Source organism: Haliotis rubra, unplaced genomic scaffold (assembly GCF_003918875.1).
Source record: "Haliotis rubra isolate DU_JTF1 unplaced genomic scaffold, ASM391887v1 Scf212, whole genome shotgun sequence".
NCBI classification, from domain to species: domain Eukaryota; kingdom Metazoa; phylum Mollusca; class Gastropoda; order Lepetellida; family Haliotidae; genus Haliotis; species Haliotis rubra.
The window spans coordinates 443114-462691 of NW_025766137.1; the positions used below are offsets into that span (position 1 = coordinate 443114).

The 19578-nt window shown below is 41.8% G+C and overlaps 1 protein-coding gene across 3 annotated transcripts in view; it reads left to right on the top strand.

Annotated features, from left to right (window-relative positions):
* The window catches only part of LOC124276727 (CDK-activating kinase assembly factor MAT1-like), a 36948-nt gene extending 23814 nt beyond the window's left edge, over positions 1–13134 (top strand). For all 3 annotated transcript variants that reach the window (XM_046712367.1, XM_046712369.1, XM_046712366.1), the window contains one exon: positions 13001–13134. In XM_046712367.1, coding sequence (XP_046568323.1) covers positions 13001–13132 — 132 coding nt within the window. In that variant the 3' untranslated portion in view covers positions 13133–13134. The remainder of the gene's footprint in view (positions 1–13000) is intronic.
* Positions 13135–19578: the final 6444 nt, after the last annotated feature.

Genomic DNA, 19578 nt, shown 5'->3' on the forward strand with positions numbered 1-19578 from the left:
ATACGGTTCATCACATCGCAGAATCGCATAGTCGTCCCAAAAGAGCTTTGGGTCAAGAAACAACAAATGATATCTCAAGCACTATTCTCTCCGTTACCACTACGAAGTTGGCAGAGCCTACTTGGTCTCCTCACGTCAGCACAAGACATGACACGCAGAGGTAGACTACATCTGCGCACACTACAAGTGTTCGTGAAAGCTCATCTAGACAGTCCGGACTCCTTCGGACTTTCGGACGGACTGAAACCATATCTCCTATGGTGGACTCGGAAGTCAAATGTTTGCGGAGGAACCTACTTATCAGAGCCAGAGTACAACACTCATCTCTACGTAGATGCATCACTTCAAGGATGGGGAGCCCACCTCAACAACGAGGTGGCAGCAGGGAAATTGTCGAGTCAGGAGCAAAATCTGCAAATCAACATGCTCGAGATGAAAGCAGTCATAAACACCTTACTACATTGTTCCAGCATACTAAGGAACGCACAACTGATGATCCATACGGACAACTCCACAGTGGCGTTCTATGTCAACAAACAAGGATCAACAAGATCAAAGAATCTACTAGATCTCAGCTTTCATCTGTTCAGCATAATAGACAATTTGAACATCGACGTGAAAGCATGTCACATTCCCGGAGCCAAGAATGTGATAGCAGACGCCCTATCTCGTCCAACACAACCATCCCCAACGGAATGGATGTTACACCCAGAATCATTCAGATGCATCATACAGAGGATAGGATCTCCACTGATAGACCTGTTTGCTACAAGGTTCAACAAACAAATACCAACATATGTCTTTCCGGTTCCGGATCCACAAGCATGGGCAACAGATGCTCTAAGCATCTCCTGGGAAGGATTAAACGCATACGCGTTTCCACCTCCAGCTCTAATACCGCACACAGGGACGTGTCACGCTTAGAAACAGCGTTAGAAAGACATATAGGTATATAGACCTTACCCTAGAACTATATAAAAGGAAAGAGATGTAACGACGGAACCACACCCTCCTCAATCAAAGTTAGATTTCACCATGTAAACTATTTTTCAGGCCCCGTCGAGGCCTACGGATCGAAAGCGAGATGATTTCCCTACAAAATGAGCTATAAATGGTCACAATCGGATCATTATTTCAAAAGTTATATGCCACGACTCACCGAAAACAGCTACCTCCGCAATTCCAAGCCAAAATCAAGACAGCGAAAACTCACCTGTTAAATTCGTTTATTAATTCCAGTCACGTTGACAGCACCTATGTAGGGCTAGATTCGATTGGCAGCGGCATTCCAGGGGTCTAAAAACTTATTGCAACATCTACAAATCATTTCCTCGACAATAAGCAGGCATTTTCTCCAAAACCATCGGCAATCATACTCACTTGTTTTCGGTGAGTCGTGGCATATAACTTTTGAAATAATGATCCGATTGTGACCATTTATAGCTCATTTTGTAGTGAAATCATCTCGCTTTCGATCCGTAGGCCTCGATGGGGCCTGAAAAATAGTTTACGTTGTGAAATCTAACTTTGATTGAGGAGGGTGTGGTTCCGTCGTTACATCCCTTTCCTTTTATATAGTTCCAGGATAGGGTCTATATACCTATATGTCTTTCTAACGCTGTTTCTAAGCGTGACACGCCCCTGTGATACCGTAGGTATTGCAGAACATAAAGCAGACGAAGAACCTGCAACTGATTTTAGTTGCGCCCTACTGGCCAGTGAGGGTGTGGATTCCCATCCTCATACAAGAACTCGGAAATCCAACCCTACAACTTCCAGAGTGGCCGAACCTACTATTTCATCCGCACACCAAGCAAGTACACGGCGATCCAACAGTATTCCAACTACACGCATGGAAACTTGCTTGAAGAAAAGAGGATACTCCGCCAGAGCAGCGAACGCAGTCACATTAGCTCTACGTAGAGTTTTGAGAAATATGCTTTAAGGAAGGGCTTCACGGCAATGGAAGCAACACATCCTCAAGTGGCGGAATATCTTTGTCATCTAAGACAAACCAGGCGGTTAAAAGGTTCAACACTCTCTACATACCTAGCGGCCCTCAGTACAGTTATCACCATGAAGACGGGTGTGAAACTGACTAAAGTACCAGAGATACTAGCTCTACTACGCTCCTTTAAGTTGGAAGACCAACAAGAGAAATTCAAAGCACCTGCTTGAGATCTCACCGTAGTCTTACAGCATCTCACCAGTGATGCTTACGAACCACTAGGAAGGACATCCTATGAGTTTCTAACACATAAAACTCTGTTCCTGGTCGCCTTGGCAACAGCAGCTCGGATGTCAGAAATACATGCTCTGGACTTTGAACGAATACGATTTGATGCACATCGCAATATCATACATCTGGGATTGAGATGGGATTTCATAGCAAAGAACCAATTGCCCAGTCAGCCAGACAGGCAATTCCACATCCCAGCACTTTCATCAGCTCTTGGACCACAGGATACCCAGGATCTATCCTTATGTCCAATCAGATCATTACAAATTTACCTACAAAGGTCTAAGATGAGGAGACGAAAATTCAAGCGCCTTTTCATCCCTTTATCTACGGAGACACCTACAGAAATCTCACATACAACAATATCAATATGGGTGAGAGCCGTCACATTGAGAGCCTATAAAGCAGCAGGACTCAAGCCACCACGAGCCTCCAATCCTCATGAAGTTAGAGCACTGGCGTCGACACTTGCTCTACATGGAAATTGCTCAATCAAGACAATAATGGAAAGCTGCTTTTGGAAGTCAGAGACGGTGTTTGCCAACCACTACCTCAGAGACATTGCTACCGAGGATGTCTCCGGTATCCACCAGTTTGGCCCTCTTGTTGTAGCACAACAATTGACGGTTGCTCAAAGACGCTGAGATGAATTTCACCCTTTATCACATGACTTGTAAAAGCCGACACTCGGAAGAGTTGGAGCTTAGAGTCCGTGCGCATGTCTTAGATAGGCTAGCATGAGTGACAGACCCTATACTTGTAAGGACTTACTCGTATATGAAGAAGGGTCACTTCTCCATTGATGCGGAAATCAAATCATGGAGTCGTATAAATCCAATTTTACTGTCAGGAGAAGCGGTTCCGGAAAATCTGACAAGTTGTGGTCCCCCCAAAACTCATCAGAGGAAGCTGGAAGGAAGGATCAGCATAGTACTACAAGAAGTTCCCTCAGGGGGGGTATGCAGGACGTAAATCAGCATGGAATCCAGAGTGGCTTGACCCACCACCGTTTCCGTTGGATTCTACAAGCAATTAAGCATGAGTCAGGATAAGGAAAAATATGTAATGTTTTTATTAAAATTGATATTTTATACTTATCCTGACTCATGAGGTAAGCCCTCCCAACCTCCCCTCATGGCACTCTGGATTCCCTGTAATCCAGGTGTCGGGCGCTTATTCAGGAGAGAGTGAGGGGCATGTCTGATCATGTGCCGCATTTTCCCGCCAAAAAGTCACAAGGGAGATAACACTGGGTGAGTGATTTTACATCCGCTTTTTTTAAGGGAGCTTCAAAGGGGATTCAAGTGTTCAACTATCATTCGCAAGAAGAAAGAGACAAGCAATTAAGCATGAGTCAGGATAAGCATAAAATATCAATTTTAATAAAAAAATTACATTTTTTTTGTATTCGTAGTATGAGTCCAGTTTGTGGTAAACAGATTTAATTGTTGAAGGTTTGCTTGATGACAGCAATTTTCAGTTCATCTGAATCCGAAATAAGTGACAAAGAAAGTTCAAATTTTTAAGCTTAAAATGTCTCACACTTGGTATCTCTCCCATCTCTATCAATCCTGAGTGGAAACGGCTTGGAACCCTCAAAACGTTACCAGTTTCAGAATATCTCACAAAAATGCACCCAGCAGTTATCACCACCTTCTTTGAGCCCTTATTCCAGTAAATTATGAAAAGGAAACATTGTAAGAAGTGTAGAGTTACTTTTTCACTGTGGATGTGGATCCTCTCTCGTATTGCCCTGATTGCAGAGAAACTTGTTTTTGGCAAGATCATTATCCAGCTTGTGTGTAATTGGCACAGGTTGATTTCAGGATGTATTTGGACAAGTTTATTTAAAAAGAGTGTCAGATTAAGGCTCAACTTGGGAGTAAGGGCATTGAAGAAGATGAAAGTGGTCGTCGGAGAGCGAAGGGGGCATGAATGAAAGAACGATTAGTAGAGGATCACTCCTTATCTCTTAACGAAGAATCTGACTTCTTTTTGACTGGAGATTTGATTACTTCTACAGATTATGAACCATTTGCTGTCAGGGATCTTGAAACTATCACCTAGTGTTTACCTGGGAGATAGTGTTTTTGCTTAGTGAAATCCATAATTTGTCCTTATCCTGACTCATGCTTTATTGCTTATCCCCCTTCTCCTTTCAATGGTTACGTGGAAACTTGAACCCCTTAGTTCCCTGAAGAATTGTAAAATCACTCACCCAACGAGTTGCCTCCCTTTTCCCGCCAAAGCTGTCCCAGGAGACTTGAGCCCAGCTCTCATCCCTCTCTCCTTCATCGCTCAAGCAGACAAATGGGTGGTCACTATGGGTCCTTTTGCGCCTAATATCCTTTATATTTTGGCCTCTTTATCCAAATTAAGGCCATGAATTGTATTTCGGTTTTATATATATGAAGCCACTAGTTAAATATGCAAAACTTGACAAAAATGACTTTAAAAACTACCGCCCGGTTTCTAATCTGACTTTTCTCTCCAAACTTATTGAGAGAGCAGCTACCAAGAGGTTGATGGATCACTTGTCAAGCAACAGCATCTTAGACGAGTACCAATCAGCTTACCGCCCACACCACTCTACCGAAACTCTCCTTCTAAGAGTGGTAAATGACCTAAGATGCCTGGTTGATAGAGGTGACGTGGCAATTCTGACACTCTTAGATCTGAGTGCGGCATTTGACACTGTGGACCACAAGATTCTTCTCCATACTCTTGAACATAACTCTGGAATCGGCAGACAAGCACCGGCCTGGTTCTCTTCATACCTGTCTGCTAGACACCAGTCAGTCACAGTGTCGGGCAGCATCTCACAGAAGATTACTCTGTCATGTGGACTTCCACAGGGATCTGTTCTGGGCCCAGTGCTCTTCCTGATTTACATCAACTAACTCTCTCTGATCAGTGACAAATTCTTAACACCACACTTTTCCTATGCAGATGATAACCAACTCCTGACAAAGTTCAAACCAAATAATGCCCAATCAACGTTGAAAGAGATTGAGAATTTTACTTTGGAAATCAAGACATGGATGCTTGGCAGAAAACTAAAACTGAATGACACTAAAACAGAGGTTCTCGTTGTTGGGAAACCAAAGAGCTTGGAGAAATTGAACATTGATAGTGTGAAGATTGGTTCAGCTAACATCACACCGTCAGCTGTGATAAAAGATCTTGGTGCTTATATTGATTCGGGCCTGTCTCTAGATTCGCATGTGGATAAGTTGTGTCATACCTGCTATTACCACCTCAGACTCATTGGGACAATTAGGAACATCCAGATTGGATTACTGTAATAGCCTTCTATACGGACTCACCAACGGACATCTCAATAAACTACATAAAGTCCAAAATACACTAAACGAGACCATATCACCCCTGTACTCTCATCATTACACTGGCTCCCAATCAAGTTCCGGATAGACTTCAAACTTCTTTGCATTGTGTATAAATGTTTGCAGAATCAAGCTCCTTCATATCTCTCTGAACTTCTCACTGTGTACACTGTGTACTCCCCGACCCACATATTGCTGAGTCTACCAGAACTCTCAGATCTTAAGACCAATGCCTTCTCTCCATTCCGAAAGTTCTCCTTTCTTCCTTTGGCAAGAGGTCTTTCCAGTATGCTGGCCTACTCTCTGGAATTCTCTCCCTCTCCACATAAAGCAGTCTCCCACATTGGAAACTTTCAAAATTAAGTTGAAGACTTATTTTCCAAAGCCTATCCCCTAAAATCAATCTTTCTGTCATCAATTTCAATGTATACTTATTTACTATTTTATCCTCTGTAAACATTGTATGTATGCCTTGAGCATGTATCAGTGGGTGGAAAATGGTGTGCTAAAAATATCCATTTTTATTATTATTATATATTATCTTCACGATGTAAAAATTTGTGCAAATTTTAACTAATTGTTGTGTTTACACTCCGTTGCAGGTGACTGTTTACATATGGTAGTGTGTCAACAATGCAGGCTACGGTTTTCTGCGGCTGATCCACACCCTGTGTGTTCTTCCTGTGTCATTCATTCGTGCTCTTTAGTCTCATGTTGTAAATATTGTGCGAATTTATCACCACTTCAATTTAATATATATTTATTAGCACGTTTACGCAAGGAAATGGAGAAAAGGAAGCATGATAGCAGGGCAGCTGCTGATATGGGTGCCTCTCAAGCATCGGAGTGTGAGTTGTTGGAGCAATCTTTGGAGATTCATTCCAGGGTTTCTCCCTTCTCCGTCGCTCTTACTGAGACAGCTACACAGCCAGCCCTAAGAGGAAGTCCCCTCTTAGGGAAGAGACTGAACTGCAGAGGTTAATTAACTGCAGAGGTTAACTAGATCAATGAAGTCCACAAAGGTAGCTACATCGTTCGAGTATGCCTTGACGGCATTAGATAATCACCATCTCAAACCGCAAATCATCATAACTTCTTTTCAGAAGGCGTCGACTTCCACCTCTACGGGGTTCGCGAACCCTAGCACACAATCACAATCATCAAAATCTTCAACGTCGAGAAAGAAACATTCATCTCAATGTAGATCTTCGTCTACAACATCAGGGTTCACGAACCCCTCGGAGAACAATCAACCAGCATCACCTTAGTCTGCTTGTTCTACTATTGTCTCCACACAGTTCGCAGAAGGGTTCGCAAACCAGTCTACCTGTAATCAATCGACTTTGTCTCTACCGGTGAACCCATGTATGCCTAACGGAGTAATACGACTGCATTCGTGAACACTTCAGGTAATCCTACACTACCGTTGGACCAGGATTTTGTGGCTAATGTCACACGACAAGTGGTTTTAGCCGTGCAACAACAACAAATCAGCCAATCCACTTCAACGAGGAAGCAGCGGCCTCAGATACTAGTGTTCATGAATTACAGGATTCAACTATTTTCACAGACTCTGAGGTCTTATCGTGGATAGCAGATGGGTTACCGATAGCATCGCCAATACATACCTCTAACCCGGCAGAGACTTACTGCATAGTCGACGAAGACTTACACTGCCGATACCACCGATTAAGCCAATATCAGAGGTCCCGTCTAACCTCAAATCAGCATTCGCGAACGCTACCAGATCTCAAGGACAGTATATGCCACCGTTTTACGGGAAGAAATTTCCCTATCACAAATTGGATCCATTCTTCAGGGCGCCAGATATAGATGACGACTTCCGTCTCCTAAGCGACTCTAAATCACGCAGCTATAGAGTTGAAGATAAGAAATGACAACATCTACACACGACTACAAGAAGGATTCTTTTTTCAGACTAGCTAGATCCCGGGCTATTAATGAAGCCTTTATCAACACATTCCAGAATCCTGAAATGGACATGGAAAGGATGGTCTTATTGGCACTTGTCACCCAAAAGAAGGATGAAGAATTCATGTCCGACCACCTTGCATCTCACATTGGCGGGCCTGACCTTATTGAGATGACAAGGGCTCCTCTCGTCCAGTAACTGGCCAGATTGTTATACTCAGTCGTTACTGCGTAAATGATGGGCAGCACCAACTATATTTGACAGCGGCATTAGACCAGAGTCTCGGCCAGGATACCAAGGATCAGATGCTCATCAGATCACTGGAGACTATGAATAACATGTACCGGCAGACATCACATTGAGACAATTTAGTTCAAAATTCCAAGGCATACAGAGAGCCAAAGACAGGAAACCAGCAGGATTTCGAGGAAGCAAATCAGGCAATTTTCATCGTCCATTCGGCAATTCAAGAGGACGCTCCGGGAGAGGTCGTTCTTCAGGAACCTCCCGATTCTCTCGCCAATGACCTAGTATGGTGATCTACCTAGACTATCAACGAAAACCAGACAAGTTCAAGATGGTGCACTTACCACAATTGTGACATCTAATCAGACCCAACGACTACCTAACAAGCATAGATCTTCCAGATGTCTATCTGCACATCCCCATACATCCGACCTCAAGAAAGTATCTACGATTCCTGTATCAAGGGCAGCATTATCAGTGGAGGGTCCTCCCCTTTGGAATTTCCTCGCCTCGTGGCTATTTACACGTGTGACAAAGCCCATAGTCTCCTTTCTACATCAGAAGGGAATTTGCAGTGCTTCTTACCTAGACTTAGGTCAGCACAAGACAGAGGAAGGTTGCATGCAGTTACACTGCTTCCTTCAACCTCACTTAGACAGTTTACAGAAGATATCTACCTCTCAGAATCTGAAGGAATATCTTCTTTGGTGGACAAACAAGTCGAACATCTGCAATGGAATGTATTTACAAGAGCCGTCCTACAATCTACATCTCTTCGTAGATGCATGGAGAGCACACTTCAGTGAAGAGGTTGCATCAGGAGTTTGGTCACTAAAAGACCATAAACATAAATCAACTGGAATTCAAGGCAGTTCTCATCGAGAAATCAAATACTTATGATTCATGTGGACAGCTCAACAGTAGCTTCTACATAAATCTTCAAGGTCAACGAGATCAGCGCCACTACTGCAACTGATGTTCCAACTCTTCAACCTAGCGGACAATCCCAACTTATGGATGAAAGCTTATCACATTCCAGGAACAAAGAACGTCCTAGCAGACGCCTTATCCAGACTGGTCCGACCATCTCCCACAGAGTGAATGCTGCATCTGGAGGATACTTTAAGATGTTCAATTTGAAATCTCTACGATGATAAATGGAAAAGTTTTGATCTGTTCACTACCCGCAATCCTCAAGTAGCAGAATACTTATGCCATTTGAGAGCTACTAGACACTTGAAGGGATCTACACTCACAACATACTTGGCTGCAATGAGCTCCATTATCACCATGAACACAGGAGTTACACCCACTAAAGTACCCGAACTCGTTGCTCTACTGAGATCATTTAAACTAGACGATCAGCTGCAAAAGGTTAGAGCTCCAGCATGGAATCTCAACATAGTGCTGCAACATCTTACCAGCGACGACTATGGACCACTAATAGACATAACTTTGGAATTGCTAACTCAGAAGACATTATTCCTCCTTGCCTTAGCTACAGCGGCTAGGATGTCAGAAATACACGCGCCCTCGACTATGGGCGAACTAAGTTCAACTCCAGAGAGCATGCTGCAGTCCGTCTGGGACTAAGATGGGTTTTTACAGCTAAGAATCAACTACCTGGCCAACCAGATCATCAATTCCATGTCACGTCATTGTCTTCAGTCCTCGGACAACATGACACAGAAGACTCGTCATTATGCCGAGTCAGAGCTTTAAAAATATACTAACAACGGATTGCTACAAAAAGGAGGGAGTTCAAACGTCTCCTTATACTGCTATCAACCGCCACGACTATTGAAGTCTCCCGAACTACTATCTCGTATTGGATCAGAGCTGTCATCCTACAAGCTTACAAAGCAGCAGGGCTGGGCCCTCATGGAACCTCCAACCCACACAAAGTTAGAGCATTAGCCTCGACATTCGCCCTACATGGGAATCGCTCTTTATCTTCCATCAGTGGAGGCTGCTTTCAGAAATCAGACACTGTGTTTGCCAAGCACCATCTTCAAGTCATCGCTACAGAAGATGATCCATCAGTTTAACCCACTTGTGGTAGCACAACAACTCATGATTCCAGCTAGAATATGAGAAACTCACCCCTATCACGCAGGCTCATTGATGCTAAGGTAGCAGACACGTTGCCATCGGCGGAGAGTCCATGTTCCCCTGTCTTACAAGATAAATCAGTGCATGAGTGATATAGACTCAGTTATGGTAACGCCCTTGTTTTAAAGAACAAATAAACTTTGTTTTTTTGTACTCTTTTAACTATTACATATGAAAGATTTATGGTTAGACATATGCGGAACACCAAATTCATTCTTAAAAGACTTGTGGTTAATTAATACCGAGCGATTAAAAGTTGCCAAAAAGTCGCCTGCTTCACTCTCGCCCGCCAACGAAACCACAGACAGGTTACGTAACTCTGTCGCCAGAGCACTGCAGTGACGTCCTCGTACTTTAACTATAATAGTTCAGGGCGAAAGTGTGCTTTATATTACTATACATGGTGGTAGAGCGAACTGTATTTCTTAAATTGATATTTTATACTTAATCTGACTCATGATATAAAGCCCTCCCAACCGTCCCCTCTCAGCACTACAGGCTTCACTGTAAGACCCAGTGTAAGGCTTTATCAGGAGAGAGTGATGAGAGTCGGGCTCCAGTCACATGGAACAGCTTTGGTGGGAAAAGGGAGGCAACTTGTTGGGTGAGTGATTTTACGATTCTTCAGGGAACTAAGGGATTCAACTTTCCAAATAAACATCAAAAGGAGAAGGGAGATAAGCAATAAAGCATGAGTCAGGATAAGTATAAAATATCAATTTTATCATAAAAATTACATTTTTGGATGTGAATAGAAAGTTTGAGACGGCTTGACAAGGGAATGTTTATCTTGGTCTCAGATGGGAATTTGGTTCCATGAATCAAAAACCTGGACAACTGAATAGATTGCTTACTATCCATCCTTTGTTGATGATCCTGGGCCCAGATGTGGAGGATCTGTATTTGTGTCTGGTTCATGCTTTACTATGTTACCGTGACGATTGGAAAACTCCGATGTGCTGGGAGGACACTGTTCATGCCTCTGTTGTAAGTGTCTACATCACAAGTATCGAGAACTTCCTCAACCATCTCAACACCAAGTATCCTCGCCCAGTTCACTCTGGAGAAAGACTCAGACAACCAACTAAATTTCCTGATGTCAGAGTCAAGAAAAAAGACAACAACAATATTGTAGACCAGTGTGTACCGTAAACCCCCACACAACAACGAGTAACATCACCATTTATCAAACTATCCCCCACCAATCAAGAGAGGTATAATGGCTCCAAAACCATCTACTCAGTACCTGAACAACTACAAGCAGAACTCCAAAACCTGCACCTCAAACTACCCTTCTGTTTAAACAGCATCGTCAAAACCACCTTCAACCCAAAAGATAAGTCCCCACATCAACAAACAGCCTGCTTTAGATAGGTACAGCTTGTCTCCAAAACAATGCACTCCTCAAACAGCAAGTCAACAGCAAGTGGGCCAGAGAGACAAAAACCAACAGGACAATCTCCAATCCAATGGCCGACCAGCCCCAACACCTACAGGTGACCCTACAGGTGCAGTTTACCATATACAAAGTGACATTGGTCACTCATATATCATTGAAACTTCAAGGCTCTTTACTGTAACAAGTAAGGAACACCAAACCTGGGTAAAAAACAAACACTCTAAATCCGCCATCTCTGACCACATCCAAGCCCAGCCAGACCGCCGCATGAAACCAGCAATCAGGTCCACTAGAAGATCAAGAAACTACTAGAAACCATTCACATCAAGAGACTCCAACAAGCCATCAACAGAGACCAATGATATTACATCCCTACTACCCACCATCAACTCACCACAAGCAATCTTGATGCTATCTCTCATTATTCTCATTGTCCATCACATTACAGGCTACCTCAATAATCTCTCCCTTGTTTATGCTTTATTGTGTAAACATCCATGACACTTTGTACATCATCCTTGTCTATTGTGCAAACATCCATTAGCATTATCATCCTATACATTACTGTACATTCGTAAGTGTACTAATATATAAAGCCTTTGCCAACAGTACTGTGCATCGCTTGCTTGATAATGGTGCTAGCATCTACACCAAAACGTCGAATATGTTGTAATAAAAAAGTTGTACATCTATAGAACTATCTCTCTTGTTCTGCATTGGCATAAATGCAAAGTGTATGATAGATGAAGTTTAAATGAACTGAAGATTTGAAATTAGCTTGCATGTTTATGTGCCTATCCTTTTTTACATACTAAACTCTACCTGCCCCTCTACGGTAATTACCAGCCTTGGCTCATGACTCATGAGGTCACACAACCAGAGGGGCAAGTTGCACATACTGTATGGGCAGTCAGAGCTGTGATATTGACAAAGGTGGTGATATCTGCTGGGTGCTTTTCAGTGAGAGGTTTTGCAACTGGAAACATTCTAAGGATTCCAAGCATCTTTCCACTCAGGATTGATACAGAAGGGAGAGGTGGAAAGTGTGAGATAGAATAAGTATATTGATATATAATTTATTGGGAAAGACTTCCGTCTGTATCCTCCCTTAACCCTAACCCTAACTCTGAGCCTGATAATCCAATGTCTGTATGCACAATGTCATTTTTAAACTTATTTTATGGCTTCTAGTCATATCATATTACCTGAATATATGTATGTATCTTTTATTAATTGTAAAAATTTAGGGGGGATACCGGTGGAATGTTACAATTTATTATAAAATTTTCAAATTTACACTATGGGGATTTCGGAGCAGAATATATCCCTTGTACCCCATGCTTTGTGCGAGAGAATTGTGGTGTATAACCAGGCTCATGAAATGTCGGGGCGGTGGGGTAGCCTAGTGGTTAAAGCGTTGGCTCGTCACGCCAAAGACCCGGGTTCGAATCCCCACATGGGTACAATGTTTCAAGCCTATTTCTGGTGTTCCCCGCCGAGATGTTGCTGGAATATTGCTAAAAGCGGCGTAAAACCAAACTCAGTCAGTCAGTCAGTCATGAAATGTCACCTTGCCCCAAGAACTCTCACAATCAATCTCTGTTTTACCTGGCCAACATTCAAATCTTGGGTCCATCACCATATGCTGCTTGAATATTGCTGATGGTAAAGTAAACCAACATTTGCTCACTTTTGGTTTTTAATATTCATTTGAACTTGCCTTGCAGGGTCACCATGACACTGTGCTGCCGTTGCCTGGTTGTGAGGACAATGGAGATGCATATATGTACCTGCCTTATGACTTGAACAACAGCGGCCCCAGCCTGATTGACCAGGAAGCTATACATAACCTAGGGTAAGACTCACAAGGATATATCTAGTGTACAACAGGTAGCAAAGCATAATGGACATTACAAACTGCACAGTGACTGCTACTATCCTCGTGGATATTTGGTAGATAAACCCTATATGTTTTCAATTTGGATAAGTGTAGTTATTCCTTGTATTGCCAGTGTTGTTGCAATTTTATTAGCTGGAACGCTTGTTCTGGAATCCAAAAAATGGAGTAGTGCCCAAACACTACCCCACTTCATCTGCCTACATCTTGCTAAGCCTGGTTTGTGGTCAGTGCTACATTTTTTCCTGAATCCTTGATGTGATCCCTTTTTACAAAGGTTAATGTTTTGTATTGACTATTTGTTGTTTGTACACATGTGTATTCATTTAAGTCTCAGTTATGTTTTATCCATGTGGGTTTTCATGTTTACATGATTGGTAGTTTGGCCACGTACTGGTAGTTGCATCAAACCTGGTTGTCATGGCCCCTCATGTGAATTTCCCATTGTACATTTTAGATGGAGTCTCTTTTACAGACGGTGATCCGACCAATAATCTGTTTGTGGATGCTTTATCATCTTGAAACTCAAGTACAACACTGGTACATACAATAGATTGGAGTTTGTAGCAGTCATTTGGGTCTTTCAGCAATGTGCAACATTCTCTCAGTTTCCCTTGTATGATGACAGATGACGCTGCAGTGGTGTACAAACAAATAGGGATCAACTCTCCCCCAACTGCCCTCAATCTGGCAGCTTGAATATACCATCTGATTGGTACATCTTTAGATGAAGCATCACCCTCATCACATACCATTAGCTGTGCACAAGTATGCTTTTTATTGTGACAAATAAACCGTGGAGAAACCCTGAAAATATTACCACCACAGTGTTCGACAAACGACTTCCAGTATTTATCTCTCCAGTTGTGGATCAACCAACAGTTGGGAAGTTCCACATTCATACCAGCCTCCACCTATGATGCTTCCATGAGTTCTGCAAAAGAGCTGAAAAAAGACTACTCTTTGATTGATTATAGTCACGCCTTATTGGCCAACTGGGATTTGGAGCTGGTACAAAGTGGCCCAGAAATCCCGTCCAGTTGCTAGAATGGTGGAACCTCACTTACACTGACATCATCAGCCTGCAGAGTTGTTTGGTCTGCATCTGTAGCACATCTTAAAAAGCCCTAACTAACAAAGGCTTGTCTAGGAGTGCAGCAGAGATGTGAAGGTGTCTTCATGACATGAAGTGGAACTTGTTTTTTTGTTATGCAGAGGAGGGAATGTATGGCATCTGCACTGAACTCCATGGTATCAATCTTAGTCAACCTGCAGTGGAATATGAACCTAAAAGTGGTTCTGTCATTTCTGTATGCCAGGGGTCAACTCAAAGCTGCGAAGGGTCACAAGGTGAACACAGCTCCAGCAGATGAGGTGATTATCAAAGGCTTATGACAAAAGAATCTGACACATAAATTTCTATTCTGGTGGAAGAGAATATATTTAAGATTTGTCATGTTGCCCAGTTTAGCTTGATGTTTCCAGTCATACCTTTTCTTACTGTTTGAGAGTTATATTCTGGAGGCTTATGCTGGCTATTTCATCTCAAGCTCACAAGCCTCTTCACACAAAGTGCTTGGCTACAGACTTTGTCAAGTGCTGCTCCTAGTCTCCGGACTCTACCTTCACCAACTTTACAGAAGGAACTTAGTTAAGCACCCCATGACATATCTCATCCTTGAATGAGCCCCGATCTTAACCCTTTGGAGCATATCTGGGACATGATTGGTCGTCATGTGCAACAAAGGAATCCTCCTGTACAGAACCTGGTTATTGTTTCGGCTTGTTGTACAGAGGTAGTAGTTATGTCAGTAGCGCAGGCCTCTACATTACGGCGGTGATTGATGATCCCGAATTTTTAAGATTCCTCCGTCATCTACAATCCGATCTTCAACTTTGATGAATGATTCGATTCAATGAATCTACCCTTCGACAAAGATATCAGCTCTACAACCACCCGGTTTGACATATTTGTCGAGAAACTTGACGATGATGTGAAAGGAAGGGTGCTGAGGTTGACGAAACAGACCATGATTACACCCAGCGATACACCACAAAGCTGCTGCGAGTAGTCTGTATACAGTAACAAGACTCAGTGAAGCGTTGCACAATATTCCTGAATATCAAGCTGGTCTATTTATGCACAGTTTCTGCGTGTGGTATCAGCAGTGATGTTTGGTCAAGTAGCTAGCGTCACTTTACCCAGATTCTATGGGTTTGGACTCGCCTGGTTAATTGATGTCCGTGTTGTCCGTTTTTTTTACACTATTGCATTGTGGGTAGCATTTGCAATGGCGGACTACTGTTTGTTTACCGGAGACTTTTGATGATACAGTCACTATGAAGTGCCCTGACAGACTTGTCTTGAACCCACGAAGCGGATACCTATCCCAGCCTTTAATAGACCGATCCAGTCCCGGCCGATAAGCCCCGCCCACTTCGTTTTTAACGTTAGGGGGGACAACCACGGACTAATCACAATGGCGTCACCGCCGGCGAAATGTACGTGATTGCGAATGTTGTTGATGAATTATGCTTGTTGTACTTTGGTATCCGTCGTTTGTGAATGATATTTTAAAAGGAAAGTTATACGTATTTTATTTTCAATATATTTTAGTTGACAGGTTGTATAATTGGCGAGTGAAAAAGTACTTAGATCTACATGCCCGATGAAAAATCGTCTCAGACTGGGAAGCGTATTTTCTACCAAATAATCGATCCGGCAATTCACGTTCGTCTAACATATTAGCAGGGGAAAGGTAACTGAATTATGTTTGTTGTTTTTTTCTCAAAAATTCCCATCGTAATATTATAAAAACCGTGAACACAACCACATGTTCAAGTTACAGATCGTTCCGGTATCTATAAAATAAATTGTCAAAACTGCGGCGTGCCACCTTTATTTATTTATCCGTTGTTCAGCTTTAAGTTTGAGAAAACTTAGGTTTCTACCTTTCAAGGGACAACGCCAGGAAAGCAGTATCCCGTCTACTACTTCGTCCACCTTGTTTGTCTGTATATATATTATCTGGAAAACGTTACTGGACCTGTTAACACAGTATGTTTCCATGGATGTATCTGGACATACCAAGAAGCAAATATTCAGCAGATAATCTGCAGCTATTCTCAGTAAAATTTCTCTCTTCCAAATCTGTACACCATCCTAAAATGACACTGAATATAAGGAAATCCATTTTTTAAATAATCCTTTCCAATTTATTTTTCTATGTGTACTTAGTTATGGAATCCTAATCTTCAAACCTCCACTATAATGGACTTCAGGAACTGCCAGCATTTATCTACAGGTATGTCACACCACCATAAACACAAAGAATCCAAGATACAGTCTGCACCTGTACACTGACACATCTTCCATAAATAGGAAACGTGTGATGCAAAATCTTTGAACAGAGGATCCACAGTTATCCGTACAATTAACTAGCATTGAAACAGAATGTTACACAACATACAAATATACTGCTTTTTCTTTAGAGATATTTAACTGCTAACTACTATTGTAAACAAGAGGCAAAGAATATATTCAAAGTTTAAAGCTATTTGTCAATAAAATTACATATTGACATTATTGCTTCTTAGACAATGATAATCTTTGTTTTATTAGATCTGAGACCATATCCCTTAGGGAAATAACACTAATTCTGATCTATTTCCTTTCCTGAGATACTTACTAGTGTCATCAAACTATATTATAGTTGCTTAAAAATTTGGTAAAAGTCATAACAAAAGTTTAGGAAAACATACATGAAAATGTCTTGAAGCTTTCACCTCCTGCAATTAAACCAGTGTGCATTTTAATATGAATTTAAGCCTATTTTCCAAATAAGCACCAACAAACCTTGAACAATTTGTCCAAAAACAACATCTTAAAAAACACTACTTTGGCTCAGTCTTCAAATATTGGTAACCTCCTCACAAGCTGATGAATTCTAAGAAGTATTACATGAAATCGGGGTTGAATGTCATGTTTCAATATCCATTCCAGTTACATGAACAGTCAACTTAGAATTCTGTAAGTTACTTGGTTCCATGACTGAATAATGCCTGGGTGTGACCAAAATGTAGCCTTTGTTTTTCTTTCAAATTCTCTGGATGTTGAAATAACTTTATTATGAGTCACTCTCTGAATAAACATATTATTTAAAGACCAAATATAACTTAAAACAAACTAGCTATCTAAGTACCAAGTGTTTGTTCAGCCATGATATGTATATAGTGTTTTTTTGCCTAGTTCTGCCTTAACTTCACATGAATCTGATCATTGAGACAGTTAAGTAATTATTAATAATTGATTGGAGTATTATCTATTTTATTACCTTTCCACGTTTCCTGGAGGAGGCAAGATTCTTAAAACATACCTTGCTATCATTTCCAGTGAATAATAATTAAAATGACAGAACTATGTTATTACTCCTAAAGTGTACCAATGTACCCCCACCCCACCCCAAACCCAACCTTACAAGTAAAAAAATTATACTTTGACAAAAATCAAAACAAATAATGTTCTCATAGTTAGGAAATAAACTTATATTTCACTCTGTCCGATATTCCAGAAAGTCACTATTCTTCTGACATTTTCGTTTTTAGTCTCCGATTCACATTTGAGTAAAGCTAAATCAATTCAAGGTCCAATCTCTTTATAGATATTCTGAAATATTTAAGACATGGTTTTACAGACACTCATGAATTAATTTTGATGTTTAGATATTAGTGATAGGCAACTGCTGACACTGACAATATTTCCATTTGGATAAAAAAATATTACTCTTGAATGTTTTGCACTATCAACAGATACTGTACTGTACATAGGCCTTCAGATTGTGCTTGTGAAACTTTAAAACATCCTAAAATGTGTGACAAATTTCAGAATATCTAATCGCTGAATGCAACCATATCCACCACATTGTTCTTTAATGTAACAAGTTTTGCTATTTCGGTCGACCCTAACCGAAATCAGCTCGCTTTCAGATTTGTTTACATTGTGTCACGGCTTTCTCACCTGTCTCATTTCAGGTTTATGGTGTACCAACTCAATGCCCAGTAGTGACTAAAAGCGTGAAGCAAAAACAATTTTGTAGTTACAAGAATTGTCCGTGTTTATAACACTTGCAAAATCCTAAACTGCTATTTGTTGTCATCAATTGGTAATGATTTTGCACATGTGCAAAAGTGTGTAAATTGCGTGCAAATTAAGCATCTGCAGGCAGATGTAGGTTTCGTGAACGATGGTGCAGACATTTACCTTTTCGTTAGGCCTATCGCATTCCTTGATCCGCCTCAATTTTTTTGTCTTGATCGTAATGGTTTTGTTAAAGGGACACATCAAATTACAGCAATATGTAATAGATATAGCGAGTGTAAATGGCATAATTCAAAGCACATCGCTTCGAAGGCATCGTTTGACCCCGGAAATAAGTCTGACAAATTCACACAACGCGCCCGGCCTGCTGATTGGCCAAAATTGACGCATGCGCCAGTTTTGATTGACAGACTGGATCGGTCTATTGCCAGTGATGATGAACGGTGCCATTCCTGGTAAGAGTGATTATGTCGAGTTTCGTCAGTCATCCGAGAGAAGCAGTTTACCAAGGGTGTCAGACAGAATCGCCCGAGAACGCTTTCACTTGGCTAGGGTTACTCGGTGTTTTAGCTTAAGCCCTCAGTTCAGAGGTCACTGCAGCTATGTCTGGACTGTCCGCAAGCATCAATTTTACTACCTTCGTTTCCTTTACGAACGTTCCTGGGGTCACTGGTCTTTTTACCTCCGCCATTCCATCAACTTTATGATTGTTCCGGTAGATTGACGATCCCTTGCCTCGCATCTACTAGCTTTTCACTCCATCTGGCGGACCAACACTTCATTTGGCGAACCATACATTCCTGCGATCACTGATTATACGGCCTGCATCACTATGTGTACAATGTGAACGTTCCTGTAGATTGACTGACCGTCTCCATGCCACGAACCTCCTACATTCAGCACTTCTTCAGTACTGTCATGGTAGCTTGGCTAATTGAACGTATCCTATCTCAGGATAGATTCCTTCTTCAGTGGCAGTAGGAGAGATCTCCTACTTCAACTGAACCCGAAGGAATTGAGTCGCCTTGAGTCCAGTCCTTCAGTGGTGGCTCGACGAACTGAATGTCTGCGCTGGAGTTTCTATGGTACCCCTAGCGCTTTTGCAACCCAAGATTCTTTGTCAGGTACAAGACCTGTTTCTGTTGACGTCAGTTCAAGTTGTGACTCTGAGGGGATAACTACGGCCTCTATAATTTTTTCTGTGTCCACACATCAGGATCGACGACCCTCACGCATTGATCTTTCTTTCTCCAGTGCTCACTTTCTTGATCAGTAGGTGGCAGGGCTGTGGTCTCCCGCAGACCGCACAT